This window comes from Populus trichocarpa, chromosome 12, assembly GCF_000002775.5.
Source record: "Populus trichocarpa isolate Nisqually-1 chromosome 12, P.trichocarpa_v4.1, whole genome shotgun sequence".
NCBI lineage: Eukaryota > Viridiplantae > Streptophyta > Magnoliopsida > Malpighiales > Salicaceae > Populus > Populus trichocarpa.
The window spans coordinates 10,840,731-10,861,271 of NC_037296.2; the positions used below are offsets into that span (position 1 = coordinate 10,840,731).

A 20,541-nucleotide genomic window follows, 5' to 3' on the forward strand; every position below is an offset into this window, starting at 1 on the left:
TTTCTTTTCGCACAGCACTGGCTCAATTTTCTACAAACTGTTTCTCTCAAGCTGCACCCAGGATAGTACTGCTCTGTTGCAGTGATACCATGTTCATGGTATTGAGTAACCTCAATACCATATTGAACAAACTTCCATATCATATCCATTAATTCCTACTTTTAAGCTCCAAAGAAATTTAAAAATAGGATAAAGCAAGGCTCCTGTAGGTGTTAACGAGGAAATTCCCGCAGAGCAACCAACGTTGAAACAATCGACACTAGAAAGGTAAACTGGATTTTTCAACTAAAACTTGATCACTATACAAGTTAAGAAATCCCTAAACTGTCATGATCTATGTCTGAGAATCTCATGGAACATCACCATGCTTCCTAATCCAACATCTCTCAAGAAAAGGAATCTTGCAATATCAAGATGAAAAAAGTACGAGGCACAAATGATGCAGAAGGCGATTACCTGGTAGAACGCAAATGAACTGTTCTAAAACTGAAGTGAACTATTAGCGTTCCAAAAGCCCTTTAGAATTTCATAATGCATACAAAACGAGCAATAAAAACCATATCCAACCTGCACAAAATACTGTCTAAAGATATAAACAGTCGCCTTCCACTACAAACCATCCATGTCAAATTCAACTCTTAATTAGAAGGGTATCAAGACAAGTCCCTCAGTACTCATTAAGTTTAATTACCAACACAGAATTACCGATGGACTGTAAAAATTAATAAATATTTAATTATTTATTGGTAATTTTATTGATAAAAAGCCCAAAATAAAAGATGAGAATCTCTAATTTCATTTGTCAACAGTGTTTTATTCTTCTTGTTTACTTCTTCTCTCTTCCCCCCTTCAATCTTTCTCTCTTCGTCTTCTTCCTTTCTTCTCTCTCTGTCAACTTTTTCTCTCTTTCTTCCCTCTCATTCTCTTCACCTGTCACTCCATCCTCAATGCCAGACAAGTCTTCATCCTCCAAGCCTCCGCGCCAAGTAAGCCTCTTGCCCTTCCTTTTTTTTTTTTTTGCCAATGTTTGTTGAGAGAGTCTGGTTACTAGAATGTTGGTTATTTGCTTCTGTTTATTTGAATAATGTTTTTTTTATGAATAAATTATGTGTTATACTACAGGAAAGTACAGAAATATCCCCATCATGACGAGGTGCTCAAATGGTGATTAAGTAATGATTTTCGGTTTGATTCGGTTTTTATATATGAAAAAAAACAACTAAATTGAATTTTAAAAAAAAACGAAACCGAACCAAAACCAGTTCAAACCGGCCGGTTTCGGTTCGATTCGGTTTTTTATGACAAAAACCGGTTCAAACCGGTTTGGCTCGGTTTTTTCGGTTTGGCTCTGTCTTTTCCGGTTTGGCTTCGGTTCAGTTTTTTTATTTTCAGGCTTATAAAACCGAAACCAAACCAAACCGGTTGGTTTTTTCAAATTTTTAATCGGTTTAATCAGTTTTTTTCACGGTTTGGTTTTTTTGGTTATTTTTTTCTGATTTTTTTGCTCACCTCTAATTATTTACTTCTGTTTATTTGAATATTTTTTTTAATGAATAAATTATGTGTTATACTATTAAACCTAGGAAAGAATAGGAATACCCCCTTTATAATTAGGTGATTGATCGCTAAAAAAGTGAAAATAGGTGGATAATGGTTAATTTTAGGTTAGAGAACATGGTTTTAAAACAATATAACTAGTTTTAAAGTGTAGGTCACTTATTTCGTTGGGATGTATATAGAGCATAGAATGAGAAAATTATGAGGGCTAATTTTTTTAAAAAAATATTAGTCATAAATAAAATTAACTGGTTTGTGGTTTTATTTATTAATATGTATTTGCATGTAATAAATTTTGGGTAGTCTTCTATATAAGAAAGGTGCTACTATTTTTTTAAATAGGATATATTGAAAATATTATTACATGTTTTATGCTTTGATTTGTTTAGATTATGAAGAGAAGGTCATTAGTGAGTAATACGGAGAAGAGCACTGCTAGTTATTCTAGAAACGCTTTTAATAACCTTAAGTCGTTAGGTGCTGAGCATAACCAAGCACTTGAGGCACAAACACCCTCTCTCAATGCAGGCTCGTAGAGTGTGATGCCACCTCGTAAAGGGGGTGTCTCTTATAAGAAGCAAGTATACACTATGAAGTACATTGTTCAGTGGAAGCTCAATCACAACATGTAAGTTTGTTTTTATTTCCTACATGATTAAAAAATAAACAACAATGAATACTTTTTTAATAATTAATTTCCAAGAATGAATGGGATTTCAAGTTTATAAATATGTTGCTCGCACCATAACATCGACAATAAAATCGTCGATGCAAGTGCATTTATTTTAGTGGAGTCAGGTTTTCAAGAATCTTGAATGGAATGATTGATACTTGGTTTGGAAAGTTCAAGGTTAATATATACAAAAAAAAATTATTATTTTAATTTGGTCAATTTTTTAATTTTAATGAACTAATTATTTTATAAATTGACGTACAAGAAAAACTTTTACTGGGAAAAGGTTGACAACGCAGTTGCCAGGAGGGTGTGAGAATCACAACTCCATTAGGTAAGATTAAATTCAAAATATTATATTTTTTAAAACATTCAAATTTTATTTTTTCATTATCTTAACCGATAATTTATTTCTACCATATAGGTTGCGTGATTTCTGCTATGAGCCGCAAAAAAAATCAAAGAAATATGAAAAAAAAAAAGATCTTCCAGGCTGGGAAGACATGGCCGTGTAGAGGGATTTCAAACCTCCACACGTTTCGGAGGCTATCTAGGAAGCTTATATCCAACACGTGATGTCTGAGTATTTAGTGCAGCGGTCGCAATCCAGTGCAGAGAACCAAAATAAGGAGATTCATGGTTCAATTACCATGGACATCGACAGATCTATTCTGTATGTTTCGCATGCGAAATGGATGGTAGGATTATATTTTATTGTATACACTTTTTTAAATTATTGTTTTATATGAAAATGTTTAATTAACAATAACTTTCTTTTAATTTGCAGGTTATGGTTCTTGGACACAGTCTAAGATCGATTGAGCTTTTTGTTGAAACTCACATGTGAAATGAGAACCGTCGGAAAGGGTAGCTCGTGGATAGCCGAGCTTAGAAATTTGTAGTAAGTTGGATTTCAACAATTTTTTTAAGTTATTATTTTTTTAAATTTCTCAACTGTTTTTTTTTTATCAAGAAACATATAACATCCAATTGCAGGAGAGATATGGGGATGATTCTTCGACCCATGCAAAACTTGATCCAGATTTATGGTTGGAGGTAAGATCGTCTAGTGGACTTGATAAAAATCAAGTTTACGGTATCTCAAACACTACGACTGAGGATATACGGACGGATCGTAGTGTATTGATCGTTGGTTCCTCGCAATCGGGTTAGAGCTCTCAATCTTCAGCTTTCCAGGCGATTGTACGAGAACAAGTTGAAGCTCAAACAACTTGACTTAGTGCTGAGATGACCCAACTTAATTCTGAGACGATCAAACTTACGCGATTATACGAGGAGTTGTTTTCCACCCTCACTAGAACATGTGGTCAACCTTGTTGCCCACCTGGTCTTGGTGAAGATCCTCCTCCACCTCCTCCTCTTCCTTCAGCTTTTGTCCATTAGATAAATTGTATTTAATAATATTTTTTAAATTAATAATAAAATTTTGATTTTTTATTTTAGTTTTCTTCTTTTAAAATTTTTTATGTTTTGTTGATTTTATTTTTAAAAAATATTAAATACAATATTAATGGAAAAACCAACAAAATTTGAATCACAAACAGAATTACTAACAGACTGAGTTCCTTAAAAAGTTCCATAGAGTTATTCCATCGGTGATTATATTACCGAGAGAATAGAAATTACCAATGACATGTTTTTTGACAACAAGTTACTATTCGTGATTCCATCGGTACAAAGTTTTTCCAACATAATTATTGTTTAAATACCTGATAGAATATTTAATCAGTATTATGCAATATTCTGGTTGTGTTCTAACTTTTAACATCAAACCAAATACACTAAAATTAACTTGAATAAATTGTAAAATATCAACCCTAAAGGTAGGTTTGATAAGAGATTTATAGTAATTCTCGAGTTTTTAAATTCGAATAATAAAATTAATATATAAGAGAATTTATTACCAAATCACACCGGACCAATTTGGATGTGCATTCTTAATAACAATAATTCATACTAGGTGGTTCATGAATGGTACAGGTAACTGTGAGGGTAATGATCAAGGAACAGCTTTCTTTAAATCATTCAAAGATTATGAAGATCTGGACGCAATTTAGTAGTGGTGGTTCACAAAGTTGGCACTAGATTACTTCCTCGCCAAGTGAACAGAGGAGAAGAAGTTGAAAAATAAGCATGTTGCTGCCATGGTCGCGCACAACTAAAATTGCGGCCTGTGGGCACATAACCACGTCGTGGCAAGGTGAAGCTATTATTTCCACAGGGGCTGCCTAACAGAAAAGGAGAAGAGGATATAGTTTTAGAAAACCCTAAGATGATATGGTGGCAGCCCTCTCCCCATCGGTACCTACCGCCTACTAATTCATAGCGGCAACAGGAGCAAGTATTGCTTTCTTGCGGCCACCTGGTGATACAATGTCGGTGGTAAACATGACAACACGGCATCCGAGCAGCTCATTACCAGACTCAAATTCTTTCATGCGAACCGCACAAACTCCCATGGAAGTCAAAGCTTCTGCCTATTCGGAGATCAAGTACGTTTAAAAATATAATACTTATTATTTTTTAAAATATTTTTTATATTAAAATATTTTTTTATTTTTTAAAAATTATTTTAATATCAGATATCAAAATATTTAAAAATACTAAATAAATTAATTTGAAATAAAAAAAATTAATCTTTTTTAATAATACTTTTAAAATATAAAAACAAACAAGTTTTAAATTAGTTTATTGACTAATTAGTATTGCCAATTGAAACGTCAACAATTTTAGTCACCGCCAGCTCTCTGTGGGCTGATAGTCGGATCGGACGAGCAGGTACGGACACCAGGAGCAAACCATGTAGATTGTGGATCAGCCTATCTATCTTTCCATTTTATTCATAAATAATAATAATAATAATAATAATAATAATAGTCGTGTTTAGTCAAAACTAGCATAAGTTTATTGACTAATTAAGAGAGATGTGATGGTTAGTAGGCTTCCAAAAATCATGTTAATCCAGTTTGTTCAAACTAATCAATCAGATAGGGGAGTGACAGACTTGCTACCTTATTCTCTCATGTCTCAAATAAATACCAGAGTTCTGTTTGCCAAGAAAAAGAAAAGGAAAAGAAAAGAAAAGCTGATGACTTCTACAAATGGCTGCGTAAAAAGTCCGGTGGCAAAGCTTTCAGCTTTCACAAACAACTGACTGGCATGGCATTAGCATGGTTCTCTGTTGGGCTTACGTTTTTAAATGACAACACTATATGAAGATGATATTTTACCTTGCAGGCCTTGTTTAAGATGTTTAGACAAGCTCAAAGCTATGTGCAGATTAGACAGGAAAATATCTGTCACCAAACTTGAAATCTCTGTAAGTTGTTGAAAATTGGATAACCAAACCAAAATCAGAGTTAACCAGGTAGCTTGCTTACTTCATCATGACGAGATTACAGGGTAGCCAGTTGTTCAGGATTATGTTCATAGAAAGAAGTTTGAGACGATTGTGGTGCTGCACAGACTGGAGCTTGTTAAAACAGAAGCAAAGTTCAGAGGCAGCAGTAACGGTAGACCTGACGACCCAAAATTTTTACGTTCATTCAAACCCTCTGCCACTTGTCCATGATTTTTCCAAGATACAAGATCCCCCATCTTTAAAAAAATACAAATGAGAGAGGATTGAATGAACATAAACAATGGATCTGAACACAACAAAGAGTAGCCAACCAAACTGATTTTACAGTTTCTTGTTGCTGTATACAGGCTTGGGCAATTTACTTTACAAAGGGAGAGGATCTAAAGTGTAGTGTCCAAGCCTCCCAGTACGATAAAGATTGAGCAACTTAGCTGAAATCTTGGTTTGAGAATCGTTGCATGGTTCCAAAGAAACCAGGAAAGCTTCTCTCAACGCTGTGAATTGCACTTCAATTAGCTCCTCCAAATCCTTCTCATTTTTTATATTTCCATCTAAACAAGAAATAGATTCAAGCAGAGTCCGACGTACCCTATTCACCATGAAATCCTACAATAACAATAATAAATGTCATTCTCAGAATAGGAAGAAACAAAATGAAACGAAATCATAAACTAATCATATAATTGCTTGATGTACATAGATAGAAGGACTATTGCTTTTTTTTTCTGGGATTACTGTTAGATTACACATTTACAGTAAGCGAGGCTACAGCTGGTACTGATATCATGGATTCATGCCATGCAGACTACCACCTACTTATTGATCTTTTGGCATAGTCTAAAGATACTTCAATTTTGCATTCAAGTTCAGAACATGAATCGTTCAACATCTACAAGTTCTTTTATGACGATCATCTCAAGAAAATAATAATAAAATGAACATTTTAAAAGTTTTGAGGAACAAGGAAAGAGTAAAGACAACAAATCTTCAGATCCCCCTTCCATAGAGGCACATAACTGTGTATTCAAATAAGCTATTTACAGCACAATTGCATACCAAATTATATTAGCCATTTCTAATAAACATCGGATAAATGAAAGACCCTTGAGAATGTATTTCTAAAACGAATGTACTTGATTGATCATTTTTTTATTTTATGAGAAGTCGAATAAGAAAAATTAAAGAAACTCAAATAGAAATCCTGATAAAGTACAGGTATGGAAAATGGTTATCTCTATTTGTATCGAATTATTTTCTCTGTTTATTTACTTATTATTTATTTTGGGTTCTTTAATCTCCTACAACTAGAGTAGCCTTTCTCCATCAGTCCTCAGGACTACACCAGTCAAATTCTTCTTATAATTCTTCGAAGTCCTTCTCTCTCTTTCAATTATTTCCTAGAAGAACACTTGCAATTCAATTTACTACAACATCATCATAAGATTCTTTTTTTTCAAAAATAAATATAAAAGATCAAAGGACAACTTATAACCAAATAAAATTAGAGAAGATACCAAATACCAATACCTGAGTGTGATCGGAGGGATATTGCCTTTTTCGTTTCATGTTTAACTTTGAGTCACTTGAGCCTTCTACTTCCTGCCCTGTAAATGATTTGTCATTTCCATGTGTGGATAACCTTTCCCATTTCTTATATCCATCACTTGTGTTGAGAATAGCAAGAAAATATCGAGCAAGTTCTTTTTCCCCAACCAAGTTTTCAATTGCTCCTATTTTAAGGGAAATAAAAACCTCAGCTGAGATTGTGGAAAAATTTGAAAATTCAAAAGTATCTCACAATCCTAATTTATAAAACCATATGGATAAGCTGATCAAGAGGCTTTCATAATAATTTTAAGTTTAATGCAACCAATGGACAAACATATCACTCATTTGCACGGCGGAATGAAAGGGTTTGCACAGTTGTACCTGTTAAAGCTAGCTTGGTGCAGACTTCAGAGTCATGAATCTGGGGAGGTAAAATTCCTGGGGTATCCAATACATAAATATTGGGATGGCTACCAATCTGGAAAATGAGAGGCAAATTTCAATAATAATATGACAACTTGATGCAGATAAATGGAAGGAATAGTTAAGTATGGGAAAGTGGGGATTGTATGCCCTATTTGGTTACTGTCCTTTATTCTTAAACCGTATTTCTAAAAGCAAAATGAAAAAAAAACAATGACAAAATTGTTTTCATGGTGAACATATGAGAATCATATGTCAAACAGTGCTCTAAAATAGTTTATATAAACTTAAAAAACAGAAGTGTTGTCAAAGTAGTATTTGAAAACTTAAAATGGTATGCCCTGTTAATTAAAAAAAAAAGTGTTTTGGATACAAGCTTTCAAGCAACAGTTTCCAGAAGCAGTCAGTCAAATGGGTTTTCTGATTTAAAGAATACATCCCAGAAATCAATTTCAATCACAAATAGTTCTTTGATCCAAAATTCCATTCTCCATCCTTGGTTTCCTGGCTACAAAGAATGTCACACTGTAAGCAAAGGATACTCACCTTCAAACTGCTAATGTTTTTTGTTTCTCCGGGATGAGGACTCACAATTGTATGTTTCAACTTTCCTTTCTCTACGAAAGCCAATATTCTCAGAAACTTGGATGTATTCAAAATTTCCCATTGCAGACAATGAAAATAAGAAATTAGATTGTTGAATTACCTGCAGCACTAATCCTCCCAAGCTGATGCAAAGAGTTGGCAAGAGCCGACTTGCCAACATTAGGTATCCCAATTATCATCATTGTAGTGGTATGACCGGAATGATCAATCCTTTTCAATTCTCTAACTTGGGCTTGTAAGAAATTGAGGAACTGCGAGAAGTGATCCGACGTAACAATGTGGCATTGTGGCATCCATCAGGAACTCTGTAATGTGGGCTAAAAAAAAAAGAGGGAGAGGGAGAGAGAGAAGAGCAAAATGCATGTAGTGAAGAACAGAAAAAGAAACCTTTTTGACGTCTTCCTTGTTATGGGAATTGACTCCATAAGAAATGCAGTTTTGTTGTTCAAAATACTTGGTCCACTCCTTGAGTTGGGAACGATTAGCAAGGTCGGTCTTGTTCATTACTATAATACGGCGAAGAGAGGAAGGCGGGAAGTTGCTCAAAAGCTGACAGTGGGATGACAAAGGAATCTAAAAGAAAAGAAAAGTATACATACAAATTAAGTCAGACATATCATCAAACAGTTGGTGTGGTATGGTGGTGCATGGTGGTGTTACCCGGGCATCTCTGACTTCAAGAATGAAATCAGCTAATGGGATTCTTTGAGCGATGGCATGAGACGCAGCTGCCATGTGAAGGGAGTACCATCCTGATTTTGCTTTCTTTAATGCTTCTCCTATTTCCTTCAATCCTATACTCCTACTTGCCATTCCCATTTCTTCTTCTTCTTCTAATAAAGAAAGGGTTGAGGCATTAGGCAATGTGATTCGAAATTCATAAATAAAGAAGGATTAGTTGGTAGTATATTGGGCTTAGTTATTGCCCAAATGGAAAGGAGCAATAAGCTGAGACCACTTCTGATCTTGAGGTCCACAGACCAAGCCCATCCAACCCGCACTACACGGTAGGTTATATATATATTTAAAAAACAATTATATATACAAGTTTTTTTTATGTATATTCATAAAAAAATATAAATATAAATCAAAACCTTATATACAAATATAATCAAAAATTATAAAAATTAAAAATAATAATTTTGAAAATTGAATTTACAAAAAAAAAAGGAGGTATATATATATATATATATAAAGACACATACACACACTCCCATCATCATCTCTCACTTCACTTATATTATTTCTTTTCAAGCTTTCCTAACCTTGTCTTCATCCCCTTTTAATTTCTTTATGTAAACAAATTTTTCTTAAAGAAATTAAAATGATTTAATTTCTCAAACAAATTAACCTGTATTCCAAGGATACAGGTTAATTAACATAATTAGAATGATTTAATTTCTATACTAAGGAAGACATGAGTTTTCCACGAAATAAATCAATTAATTATATGAGCCCCTGACGAATTTGAAAATAAGTTGAATCTAGGCTTGCCGTCTGACCTGTCGAGTTAATTTGTAACTCGGAGTCCTTGGCGCCCCCCCCCCCCCCCCCCCCCCCTGCAGAATGGCTGGCTAATTTAGTTGGCATTTTGTTGGAAAATTAATTCAATCAAGATCTTAAACAATGGTACTGACTTTACAACCCAGTATTAATTAGAAGGTGCTGGTTCTATGGGGACTTGATCATGTCATGTATGCAACATTATTAAATTAGAAGGTGCTGGTTCTATGGGGACTTGATCATGTCATGTATGCAACATTATTAAATTGCTCGACTTAATTGAGGGGCTAATTTGTAATTACAAATGGTTTTTTTTTTTTGTAATAATGCTTGGGTTCTAAGGTAGGGTGGTGTTTTCAAAAAATAAAAAAGTAAGAAGTTCCTTATGCGTGCGGTTATATACAGAAGTAAAAAAAATTAATTTTGTTGCGTCATTCTATTCGCCTTAGCCTCTTTTTTCTCTTTGTACGACGCATGCACTCACCATACTTTCGATGCGTTGTCGGCATTCTTTTCTTTTCTTTTTTTTTCTTTCGCTATTTCCTTCTAGAAATTTGTGTCTAGCCCTCTATATTTTCATATAAGCCATTCAAGTTCCATTTCTTTTGATTTTATCCCAAATTTTTTTATATCTATTTCTTTAATTCATTTCTCAAGTTTCCTTTTATTTTCAATTGCATCCTACTTTGTTTTTCTATCAGATTTGGTCTTCATTCTTTTTATTTTTTTTTATTTTAGATAGTTTTTTAATTTGTTTTCTTTTTGAATTTCACCCCTTCATTTTTTTGTCTTTCATATTTAATTCTCATTCTTTTTTTTTGGCTAGTTTTTTAATTTAAGATTTTGTTTTTTAATTTTATCATTTAGTATTAAACTGGTTGACAATTAAAATTTTTAATTGAACTCGGGTTTTTAATTTCACGGATTGTGAATTTTAAATATTCACCCGGATTAATTAGTATGGATTTAAACTATTATTTTACTCTTTTTCTCACAATGGCTTTCATTCTCACCCTCCTTCAATTATTATGGATTATCTATTTTATAATTGATCAAAGTTATTGATGTTGTTTTTATTCTTTTTTGCAACGATAAGTTCCTATAATACCTATAAATGCAAAACAACACTTAACTTGGGTCTATTTTTTTTTTTTAAAAAAAAATCACTCTTAAAGCTTGACTTCAGGTCGTCATCTTAGAGGCAATTTAGTCTTTTATTTAATGTCGATAATAATTGAAAAAACTATTTTTTTCTGATTTCATCCATCAATATTTAATTGGTTAGGAAATAGACTTTGTGAATGTTTTTTTCCTGCTTTGTTAAGGGTGATCACGGTCTTAAACAAACATCTGTTTTATGATTGATGCTCGATTTTGTGAACATCTAATTTTATCATATAATTAAGTACAAATTATTAGACCCAGTTAAATCTATAAACAGAGTCGCGTGTGGCCAGGGTTATCCAATATACCGTTGTCTCAATATTTTAATTTTTTTTTTGTTTTTTTATAAGTTGATCTATGCTTTTACCGATCATCCAATTTTCTTTGAAATCATTAAATCAACCAATTTACATTGAATTATCTTTTATATATATAGTTTGTTCAAAAACTCACAGCAAGCAAAGAGTAAGGTCAAAGAATTTCAAAATTTACCTTCTTGTCCGTATTTAATAGTATTGTCAAAATATCTCTACACTTATAATGTTTTTTTTTTTTTTTACATTTTAAAAAAATTAATACAATAGAGTACATGATAATGGACTAATCTAGTACTAATAGATGTCGGAGAATTTGCTGAGAACGTAAACAAGTTCTCAAATATTCTACAAAAACAATGTGGTCTCTGGGTCGACTGACCATGAGCAATGTCAGATATCTTGAAGAGCATAGTTTTTTTTCTTTTTCTTTTTGTAGATTCTGCTAGTGAGGGCGTGACCGTGCTAGTAGCTAGCTAGGGCGTCCCAGGCCTTGTTTCTTCATCCTCCAAGCAACGAACAAACGACCACAAAACTGTCAAGAATATTATAGCCACGAAGACAAATATTACAGCGTCAGGCAGCCCTGACGTCATAATTTGTTCTTCGGTCTTCATGCTAGTTTAAAATCTTCTGGGAAAACAGAAAAACGAAAACAAAAATAGATCAGTTCGTTAGCTAAATAGGTAATATAGTTAACAAGAGGAAGCATGAAGTAAAGAATAATTTCTCTTTTTTTTTTTTGGAGAATAAATTAGAATGACTAATTAGAATAAATATAGTAGAGAAGAGCTTAATTAGCCAAACAAAAAGTTGAGAAAACCTTTAATTTACTCAACAAGGCACCAAAGAATCGACTTGAATGTATGAAGTTAGTTAGCGAAAAGTTCTAAAATTATATATATATACTTGGCAAAAATCATAGCCATATAGGAAATAAGTTCAGAAGAATATAGATATATTTCCTGTTTGAAAGTGTGGTTGCGGTTGCTTTTCAAAGTGTTTTTCACCTAGTAAAATATCAAAATAATATTTTTTTATTTTTTAAAAAATTTATTTTTGATATCAACACATCAAAATGATTTAAAAACACCAAAAAATATTAATTTGAAGTAAAGAAAAAAATAAAAAAATTTAAATTTTTCAAAAACATTTTTAAAAAGATAAAAACAAACAGGGTTATAACCTACAGTATAGGAAATATTTTATATATATATATATATATATATATAAGAAAAAGAGCAGTGCTTTTATATTTCTGTATTTGCTAACAATAGTATAGGAAATTTTGATTACAACTTATCCAATACTGTATATACGAAAAAAGAAAATATCTTAAAATTAACACAAAGACAACAGCCTACAATACACGACATATTTGCCTAGATTTAGTGTAAGAACTCAACTAAGGCGGCATGCATGCAAGTGTGTATCTACATATATATCACACTCATATAATTAAGTTTATAGACAAGGATAATCCTGAAGGGTGAATCTCAACTGGTCAGATTCTGAGTTTGCTCTCCAGATGTTACCAGTTCGAGTGTCACAAATTTCAGAATCACTAAAGGCTTATCTGGTCATTAATTTTAGAGTCTCGGAGGATTAGTCGAGATGCACATAAATTGCCTAAAGACCCACAATTATTAAAAAAAAAAATCCATAAGCAAGGAAGGACAACGAAAGCCTAACAAATCCAAATTATTAAAAAAAAAAAAAAAACACCCACCATCACAAGACATAACCCAAGTAGCGGCCAATAAAAGTAATGAGGGATCTCCACAACTATTTATCTCGTCAGAATGTGCTTGGTTGATTTAACATCATAGAACAATAAATTTAAAAGTTCGAAATATATCATTAATTGGTCACTAATCTCCCCCTCCATAATTACATTTTTCATAAAAAGATCATATAGTCACACCATAACAACTTACCAAGATGATTTCCTTAAACTAAAGCATTTAATAGTAAAAGATAATTGCTCAAATGAAAAAAAAAAAAAAACCTTCTAATTAATATGATAATTAGTATGAGCTTGACCAATTGATTTTCAACATTTTCTTGCGATTTGAAATGCTTTATGATAAAGCCAAGATGAAGAATACGAAGCCAAAATCAAAGTTAGAGTCCATGTAAAAGAAAGAACTGGAAAGTATTAAATATATATTGGTATTTATGGTCTAATTAGTTAAATATTTATTTTTCATAGAGAGATTTAAAAGAATCTTGGACTACACGGTTCAAATATCTCTCCTCAATTATATAAAAATTAAAGAAACAAGAGTTATTATTATGATTATGATATGTTTTACTAAAAAAAAAATATCAAAAACATAAATTTTAGGCTAAAATAAAACACATATAGTTCCAGGTTGTTTGGAATTAATTCTCTACTATAATTGAATTTAATTATAGTATTTGATTTGAATTCAATTGATAAATAAGTTGAATTTACATATATTTAAAAAAAATAAAATTCAATTTATTTTGTTTTTTATATTACTTTCATTTCATTCATCTTATTTCTTCAATGTTTTTTTAAATCTAGATAAGTATTTTAGAAAAATTAGTTTTAGTATTAAATTCTTCCTCTTTGAAATTATAAATCAAAGGAGTTGACATCTGATTTATTTTTATAGCATTTATAGAAGTTTAATTTTTAATATTCAAAATCTCATTAAAACTTTTAAATTAAATTTAATTCAAAAAATTTAATAATGTCATTTTCCTTTGCTATAAAATTCCAATTTCATAACATATTGTTATTGTTAACATAAAAATATTTCTACATACGGGATTTTCATAGGCTTTATTTTGGGAGCTATAATTTGGTTGGGCTTGTAATTGTATTTCTTTACGGCCCTTTTAGCTTAGTTTTATGGATATTTATCTTGCTTTCACTATCCATAAATATTTATCCACGGATATTTTTATAAAATTATAAATAATAAGATTGTGTTTATTTTTTAAAAAGTAGTTTTTAGAAAATTATTTTTCAAACTTTTTTATATTTATTTATCATTTAGAAATATCATATTATTTACTGATTATATCAAATTTAGTTTTTAAACTTTTGATTGCTATATATATATATATATTTTGTTTTGAATATTTGTTTTTCAATTTCATCCCTTATAATTTAATTTTTATATTAATTTTGGTTTTTATTTTTTTAATTGTTATTTGCTTTTTCCTTATTATTTTTTAATTGAAATTTTTTATTTATTAAATTTGGTCATTATTCTTTTGATTATTATTTATTTTATTTGAAATAATTTATGAAATGTTAATTATTATTATTTTAATTTCTTCATCTTTTAATTTTTTTATTTTTTAGATTTGATCTCTATTATTTTGATTATTATTTATTTTATTTGAGATAATTTATGAAATTATATTTTTTTTAATTTCATTCTCATTCAACTTTTTAATTTGTAAGATTTGTTTCTCATTATTTTAATAAATTAAAAAAAATAAAACATTAATAAATTATTTTCCAGCTCATTTTTCATGACATAACTAAATACTGAAAAATATTTTTCAACTTATTTTTTATTACACTACTAAATATTAAAAAATAATTTATTTTTCTGGAATTAATTTACTTTTCTTAAATTTATTTTTTAAGAATACACTTTTTAGAAGAAAATTATTTTTCACTTAAAAAACAAAGACAAAAACAACACAGGAACACAAGACAGAGGACTGCTGCAAAGTGCAAACACAAGCTTCACTAGATTCCCATAATTCTTCTGTTGGATATTTCTTTCTCTGATCTCTCTGTTTTGGCTAAAAGAAAACATGAAAAAGATGGATACTTCCAAGTACATGGATAAGCAAATCACCGAGCTTTCCCAATCCCAGTCCCTCAATTTCATGGGCGATGATGATAAACAAGAAGTACAAGATGGGGATCATGGCTTCGAATTCGACACTGTTCGCTCTCTTTCACAATCCCACGACAAAGATCTTGATGGAACCAGCCTTACGGTACCGTTTCTCTCTTTTTATCATTAGTTGAGATTATCCATGTTTTGTTCGGTTTCTGGGAAAATATTGGGAAATATGATTCCAAATTCATTGAGATTATGAGATATAAGATGAGTATACGATGAACCTTTGGTTGGTTTGTTTATGCCTTGTCGAAAATTTTACAAAAGTACCCAACTTTATGTTGTTTTTAGTAGCAAGTTGAATTTGGTATTTTGGGCTTAACTGAATATAGCTTAGTTTGTATTGGTATTTAACTATATGTCCAAATTATCATCTGGCAAGGTTATATTTATGAGAAAAAGGTGATGCTTTTGTGATTAAGCCTGCTGCTTGTATTTTTACCACTTTGTTTTTGTTGGACTATGATATAAGCCTGCTGCCCGTATTTTTGCGGAGATAGCATGCTGAAATATGTTCCTTTAGTACAATGCATATTGAATTGCTAATTGTAGATTGATTAATTGCTTTTTGGGTGATAACCTACAGGGTTGGAGTTCCATGGATCGCATCGATTCTGCAAAATTCTCTGCCGAGAAAGTTGGGGCTTCCAGCAATGCAGCATTGATTTCTGAGATCGATAGAAAGATGAAGGAGCATGTTGACATATTGCTACACTCTGTGGAGTGTCTCAGTGCTCGAGTGTCTCAATTGGAAAGTAAAACGCACCAAATAGAAGATGTTGTTGATGATATAAAGGAATTATTGGAATTGAATCAAGGGAAAACTGATGGGAAGCTAAGGGAAATGAAGAATATTCTTGTGGAGGTACTTTTATCTTCTTAAAAGTTTTTATTAACTTTGATGTTCAATCTCAGAGCACGATTCTGATGCTTTAGGCTAACATTAAATGAAATCGGGAGGCTTGGTAGTGGCAAGAAAACGAAAAGTTGATCAACTCTATAAGCTTAGGAGTTGGGAAAAATAGGCAGTCTTCAATAAATCATTTTATACAAGCTTCAGTTATGACATTAGACTCCTTGACATTAGACTCCTTAAAGTCACAGGTTTTCAAACATACCTCTTGTCAAATCCTCAATAATGATTTTGGCAATTTAAATGTGTTAAACTTAATAAATAACTTGTTCTTAAATATGTGTTGCTTGAGGTTCATAAAGCAATGGTAGATGATGTAGGAAAGATTTGGATGAACGTGTCCTTGTTCTTTGCAGTTAGTTAGGTCTTTGCGAGATTGGGGATTTAGTTTTTTTTTTTTTGCTTTCTGAAAAAGCTTTTATGTAATTTGGCTGGTATTAATAGGGTGTTTTACTTTCTAATTTTAATTCTACTTCTTCCTCAGGGTTGTATGGTGAATTAGTCATTGCTTTCAACTCTTTTGTTATATTGTTTCTTGGTTTTCCCTTTTGTTAATCCTTGTTTTTACTGCCAGTTATGATGTACCTTGACCATTGTCTTACTTAGATATGCACCATTATTCTTATTTGATCTATTGGAATTCCTGAACAACCAAGTGCCCATCTTTCTCCTGCAAATACAGCACACTTCTATTTGTCAAGATGAGGACTTCTTTGCAGCTCTCTTTCTTGATTCATTAAGGTTTGGAACACACCATAATATGCCTAGAGACATACCTATTTGATTGGGATGCTAATACTCTGAGATGCCTATCATGTCAGCTTAAATTCTAAACCTTCTCTTAAGTTCATAGCAGAGAATTTTGATCTTTCTTGGTAGATTAGGTGTGTTATGGTACCTCATATTAATGAGAAGTCACTTGCTAAGTGCCCATATAAATGAAAAGTACCCATGACCCCTGAGCTTAGGTTCTAGTTTCAAGTTGATGTCTTTCCATGTGTTAAAATGACCCTTGCACATGCAAAGCCAAGGAAACTCTCTAGTGTTCAGCTCCCAAATAAGTGGGAGTAGAACTTGATGCTTTCATTGATACGTGTTGGCTTATATAGTTGGTATCGTCTTAGTATAGCAAGTTGTGTGCTCCCATGGTTTTTTTATGTTTTAGAAATGGAGTTAGGTGCCTTTCTATGGTGATGCTACACTTTGGTTGTTTAAAATGCTTTCATTTGAGAAGCAGTAAGCTTAATATTATGGTGGCTCACATGCAACAGCAAGATTGTTGATAACTACAATGAGTTTGGAATTCATAATTGGTTAATAGTGAAGGTTTTTTTTTTTTTTTTTCCTGGTGCATCCTTGTTTGAGAAACTCTAGTCTTGGTCCTCTTCTCCCCTATAGGTGGTAGCAGAGTCAATGTTTCTACTAGGACAACCGGTTAGGCAGTTTGTTCAGTGGCTTCTACAGTTGAGTGAGCTATTAGCTTACTCTTAAAAAAAGATTTGGTTCATCCCTAGCTACTCTGGAAATTAGTTTTTGGCGGTCGCCTTTTGTCTTTACATTGAGGGAAAGTGAACATGATTTATAAGAACATGCATGAGCTTTGTATGCATATACAAGAGTGCTTTTCAGTTTGAGATGTGGTTTATTCATGTATATCCAGGCTGTCACAATTTTTTGCTGTTCTTGATCCTCCAGTTGGGCAACAAGTCTTGTTAGAAAAAATCTTAGATGGCTAAGGCCCTTTCGTTTCCATATTTTCTTCACATAGACAATCACCTTTTTTTTTTCCTTTTTCTTTAACATAACAATCCTTTAGAATTTGCACTCCCAAATTACTTGTCTGTTTGAGATATGATTTTAATTGAATTCGTTTAGCTCTCTGTTTTTGGGTGAGTTTTCCATTTTGTTGTAGATGCGATGCAGAAGCACCACAGGTCCAAAATATAACTATCATATATTTTCATGAAACACATACGTGGTCCTTGTGCCTGAAGAGATTGCATATATACATCGGTTACTGTTGAATCATTCATTTTTCATTATCTCACAAATTAATGAACAGTTGGCAATTTTTTTCTGATTTATTTCCAGCACAAAATATTATTCATTATTCTTCCGTGGGAAAGGGAAGTTATTGCTGAAGGTAGCCTTGTTGCCAATATTATTTACAATTTTTCTCTAGATCTCTCTGCAGAAATATGGCTATAACAGAGAGAGGTGCACAGAAACAATGTAGCAATACCACCAACTACTCGTTTGAGGGATGCACTTGTAATGCTTCTTAACATGGCAAACTATTGCAGGTTCAAGGTGGTGTCCAAGATTTGAGAGATAAACAAGAGATAGCAGAGGCTCAGCTACAACTGGCAAAGCTTCAAATGTCCAAAAATAACCAGCAAGTGGAAAAGCAAAATGTCACTGGTCAAGCATATGAAGCACCTTCATCGGTCTCTCAACAATCCCATCAGCTGCTTCCTGTTCCAGGTGCTAGTCCACAACTTCTTTCTCCTGCTTCTAGTGTTACAAACATACTTCCACAGATTCATCCTCGAGCAACAGCTCCAGCAACACTTGTTGCAACAGCACCACAGCTTCCCACCCATCTCCTCCAGAACCAGACGACCGGCCCCTCTGTTCCAAAGCAAGAACCTTACAATCCACTGGTAGTTCCTACTCCAGATAGCACATATCAGCAATACCAGGTTCCTCCAGCTCAACAGTTGCAACCAATACCCTATAATCACCAACCTTATCAACCAATGCCTCATTTTCCCCAAAATTCGCAGTTACCCCAACTGCCTCAAGTGCACCCAGATTCCAGTATGGTTAATCTTCAAGCCCATTATCCATCAAGCCTTCATACTGAAGTTCCTTATTCACCACCTCATAGCATCTCTCAGCCACCTGGCAGGTCTCCACCTCTCCAACAGTATAATGTGGGTTCTACCCAGCAGATCTATCCTCAACCCCCAAACAGGCATTATGTAGAGTCTACTCTTGCAAGTTTGCCAGCACATGCGAAAACAAACATTATGGACTCTTACCATTATGGTGCTTCTCCATGCAACAATGGCAGTTCATCTATAAAACCATCGCAACCCATACCATCTCCTCCGGTCCTGGCTGGTGAAAGCATTTACAAACAATTACCAACTGCCCGTCTACTGCCGAATGCTATACCATCTGCCTCTAATGTGGATGCTGGCTCAGGATCAGGTTCTGGTGGGAGTGGAAACAGGATACCAGTTGATGATGTTGTTGACAAGGTTGCTACGATGGGATTTCGTAGAGACTTGGTGAGAGCAACAGTGAGAAAACTGACGGACAATGGGCAGTCAGTTGACTTGAATACGGTGCTAGATAAACTGATGAATGGGTAACCTTGCCACAGCAGGGTGGATTCATACATTGAAGTTATATGTTGTTTTCAGCTGATATGATTGGTTGATTTACGTGGAATATCATATTGCACTAGCCTTTTGTGTATATACATTCCTTGATTGATAGGTTTTTACACCATTTCCTAGTTTCGTACAAGCTGCTAGGTAAATTAATAATGTCAATGGCTTTGACACATGGTTCTGTTTCCTTGCCAATGGAAAGGTGTGCTGTATTCTGGAATGTATCATCATCATGGTTTTCCTGAAACTCCAGCCACCCGCCACTGAAACATTTGCTTTCCTTCTGAGCCATATGCATGCTTGAAAATCAAAATCACATCATCCTTTTTTCTTCTTTTTTTTGCCCCGTGGTTAACAATTGATCCTTCTTACTGAACCATGGCAATAGCAGAATTGAGGTATATGGAGTCTGTAGTGGCCACGGCGAGGGTGGTTAGGGTATTCGGCAATCATCCAATCCAAATGTAACATTTAAAACGCTTCCTTAATGCCAAAGGACCAAATCGGAAAGGAATGGAATAACAACACTGTTCTTAGGACACCATGTTTCCTTGTAAGGATCTGATGTACAAATTATCTGTAAAGTAAATGCCTAGTTCTTGCCATTTAGGCTAGAAACTGCTGAAGATTCGTGGGCTTAATGATAGTGGGCTATGGAGTCTCGTTTGTAGAATTAAAAGCTGGTTTGTATTATTGTAATTGTAGCTTTCTTTTTAAAATGTTTTTTTTATATTATATTAATTTTTTTTTTATTTTTTAATTAAATACACACACGGACAATTTCAATAAAAATTTTTCAATGTAATCAATAATAAAGAAAAAAAAAATTTAATTGTATTATGGAAGACATTGGCATACATAATATGTGTGTGATTTGTTACAGTGACATCTGCTTTGATTAAAAAGCAAAATAATTATTAACCATACACTACTTTTGCACTAAAAGCAAATATGCTTTAAAAGTACTAAAATATCAAATAAATAAAAAAAAACATCTCTTAACAATTAAAATGGGATATTTATTTGAGAAAAAAAAACATGAAATAAAGAATGAGATGTTTACTCAGTACCGTTCATTTTATAGAAATTAGTTTCGAAATAATTACTTTCTAAACTTTTTTATATTTATTTATTATTAAAAAAATTAATTAACAAGAACAA

The 20,541-nt window shown here is 32.7% G+C and overlaps 2 protein-coding genes across 6 annotated transcripts; one reads left to right on the forward strand and one right to left on the reverse strand.

Annotated features, from left to right (window-relative positions):
- Nucleotides 1-5,590: 5,590 nt before the first annotated feature.
- Nucleotides 5,591-9,152, reverse strand: LOC7456900 (DAR GTPase 2, mitochondrial). 4 transcript variants are annotated; one of them, XM_024581937.2, is made up of 8 exons: nucleotides 8,850-9,149; nucleotides 8,577-8,762; nucleotides 8,290-8,440; nucleotides 8,130-8,200; nucleotides 7,542-7,638; nucleotides 7,140-7,342; nucleotides 6,201-6,218; nucleotides 5,591-6,106 (listed from the first exon to the last, which is right to left on the reverse strand). In XM_024581937.2, the coding sequence occupies exons 1-8, from the start codon at nucleotides 9,006-9,008 to the stop codon at nucleotides 6,101-6,103; spliced, it is 891 nt and encodes a 296-aa protein (XP_024437705.1). In that variant the 5' UTR covers nucleotides 9,009-9,149; the 3' UTR covers nucleotides 5,591-6,100. The 4 variants fall into 4 exon arrangements, with proteins under 4 accessions (XP_024437705.1, XP_024437703.1, XP_024437704.1 ...); XM_024581935.2 differs by having other exon boundaries at nucleotides 5,591-6,218; nucleotides 8,577-8,695; nucleotides 8,789-9,152; XM_024581936.2 differs by having other exon boundaries at nucleotides 5,591-6,218; nucleotides 7,140-7,216; nucleotides 8,850-9,148.
- A 5,698-nt stretch (nucleotides 9,153-14,850) lies between these two features.
- Nucleotides 14,851-19,627, forward strand: LOC7458044 (uncharacterized). Of its 2 annotated transcripts, XM_052446163.1 has the most exons (4): nucleotides 14,851-15,163; nucleotides 15,653-15,931; nucleotides 18,283-18,463; nucleotides 18,539-19,627. In XM_052446163.1, the coding sequence occupies exons 1-4, from the start codon at nucleotides 14,975-14,977 to the stop codon at nucleotides 19,357-19,359; spliced, it is 1,470 nt and encodes a 489-aa protein (XP_052302123.1). In that variant the 5' UTR covers nucleotides 14,851-14,974; the 3' UTR covers nucleotides 19,360-19,627. The 2 variants fall into 2 exon arrangements, with proteins under 2 accessions (XP_052302123.1, XP_002318061.2); XM_002318025.4 differs by having other exon boundaries at nucleotides 14,852-15,163; nucleotides 18,283-19,627.
- Nucleotides 19,628-20,541: the final 914 nt, after the last annotated feature.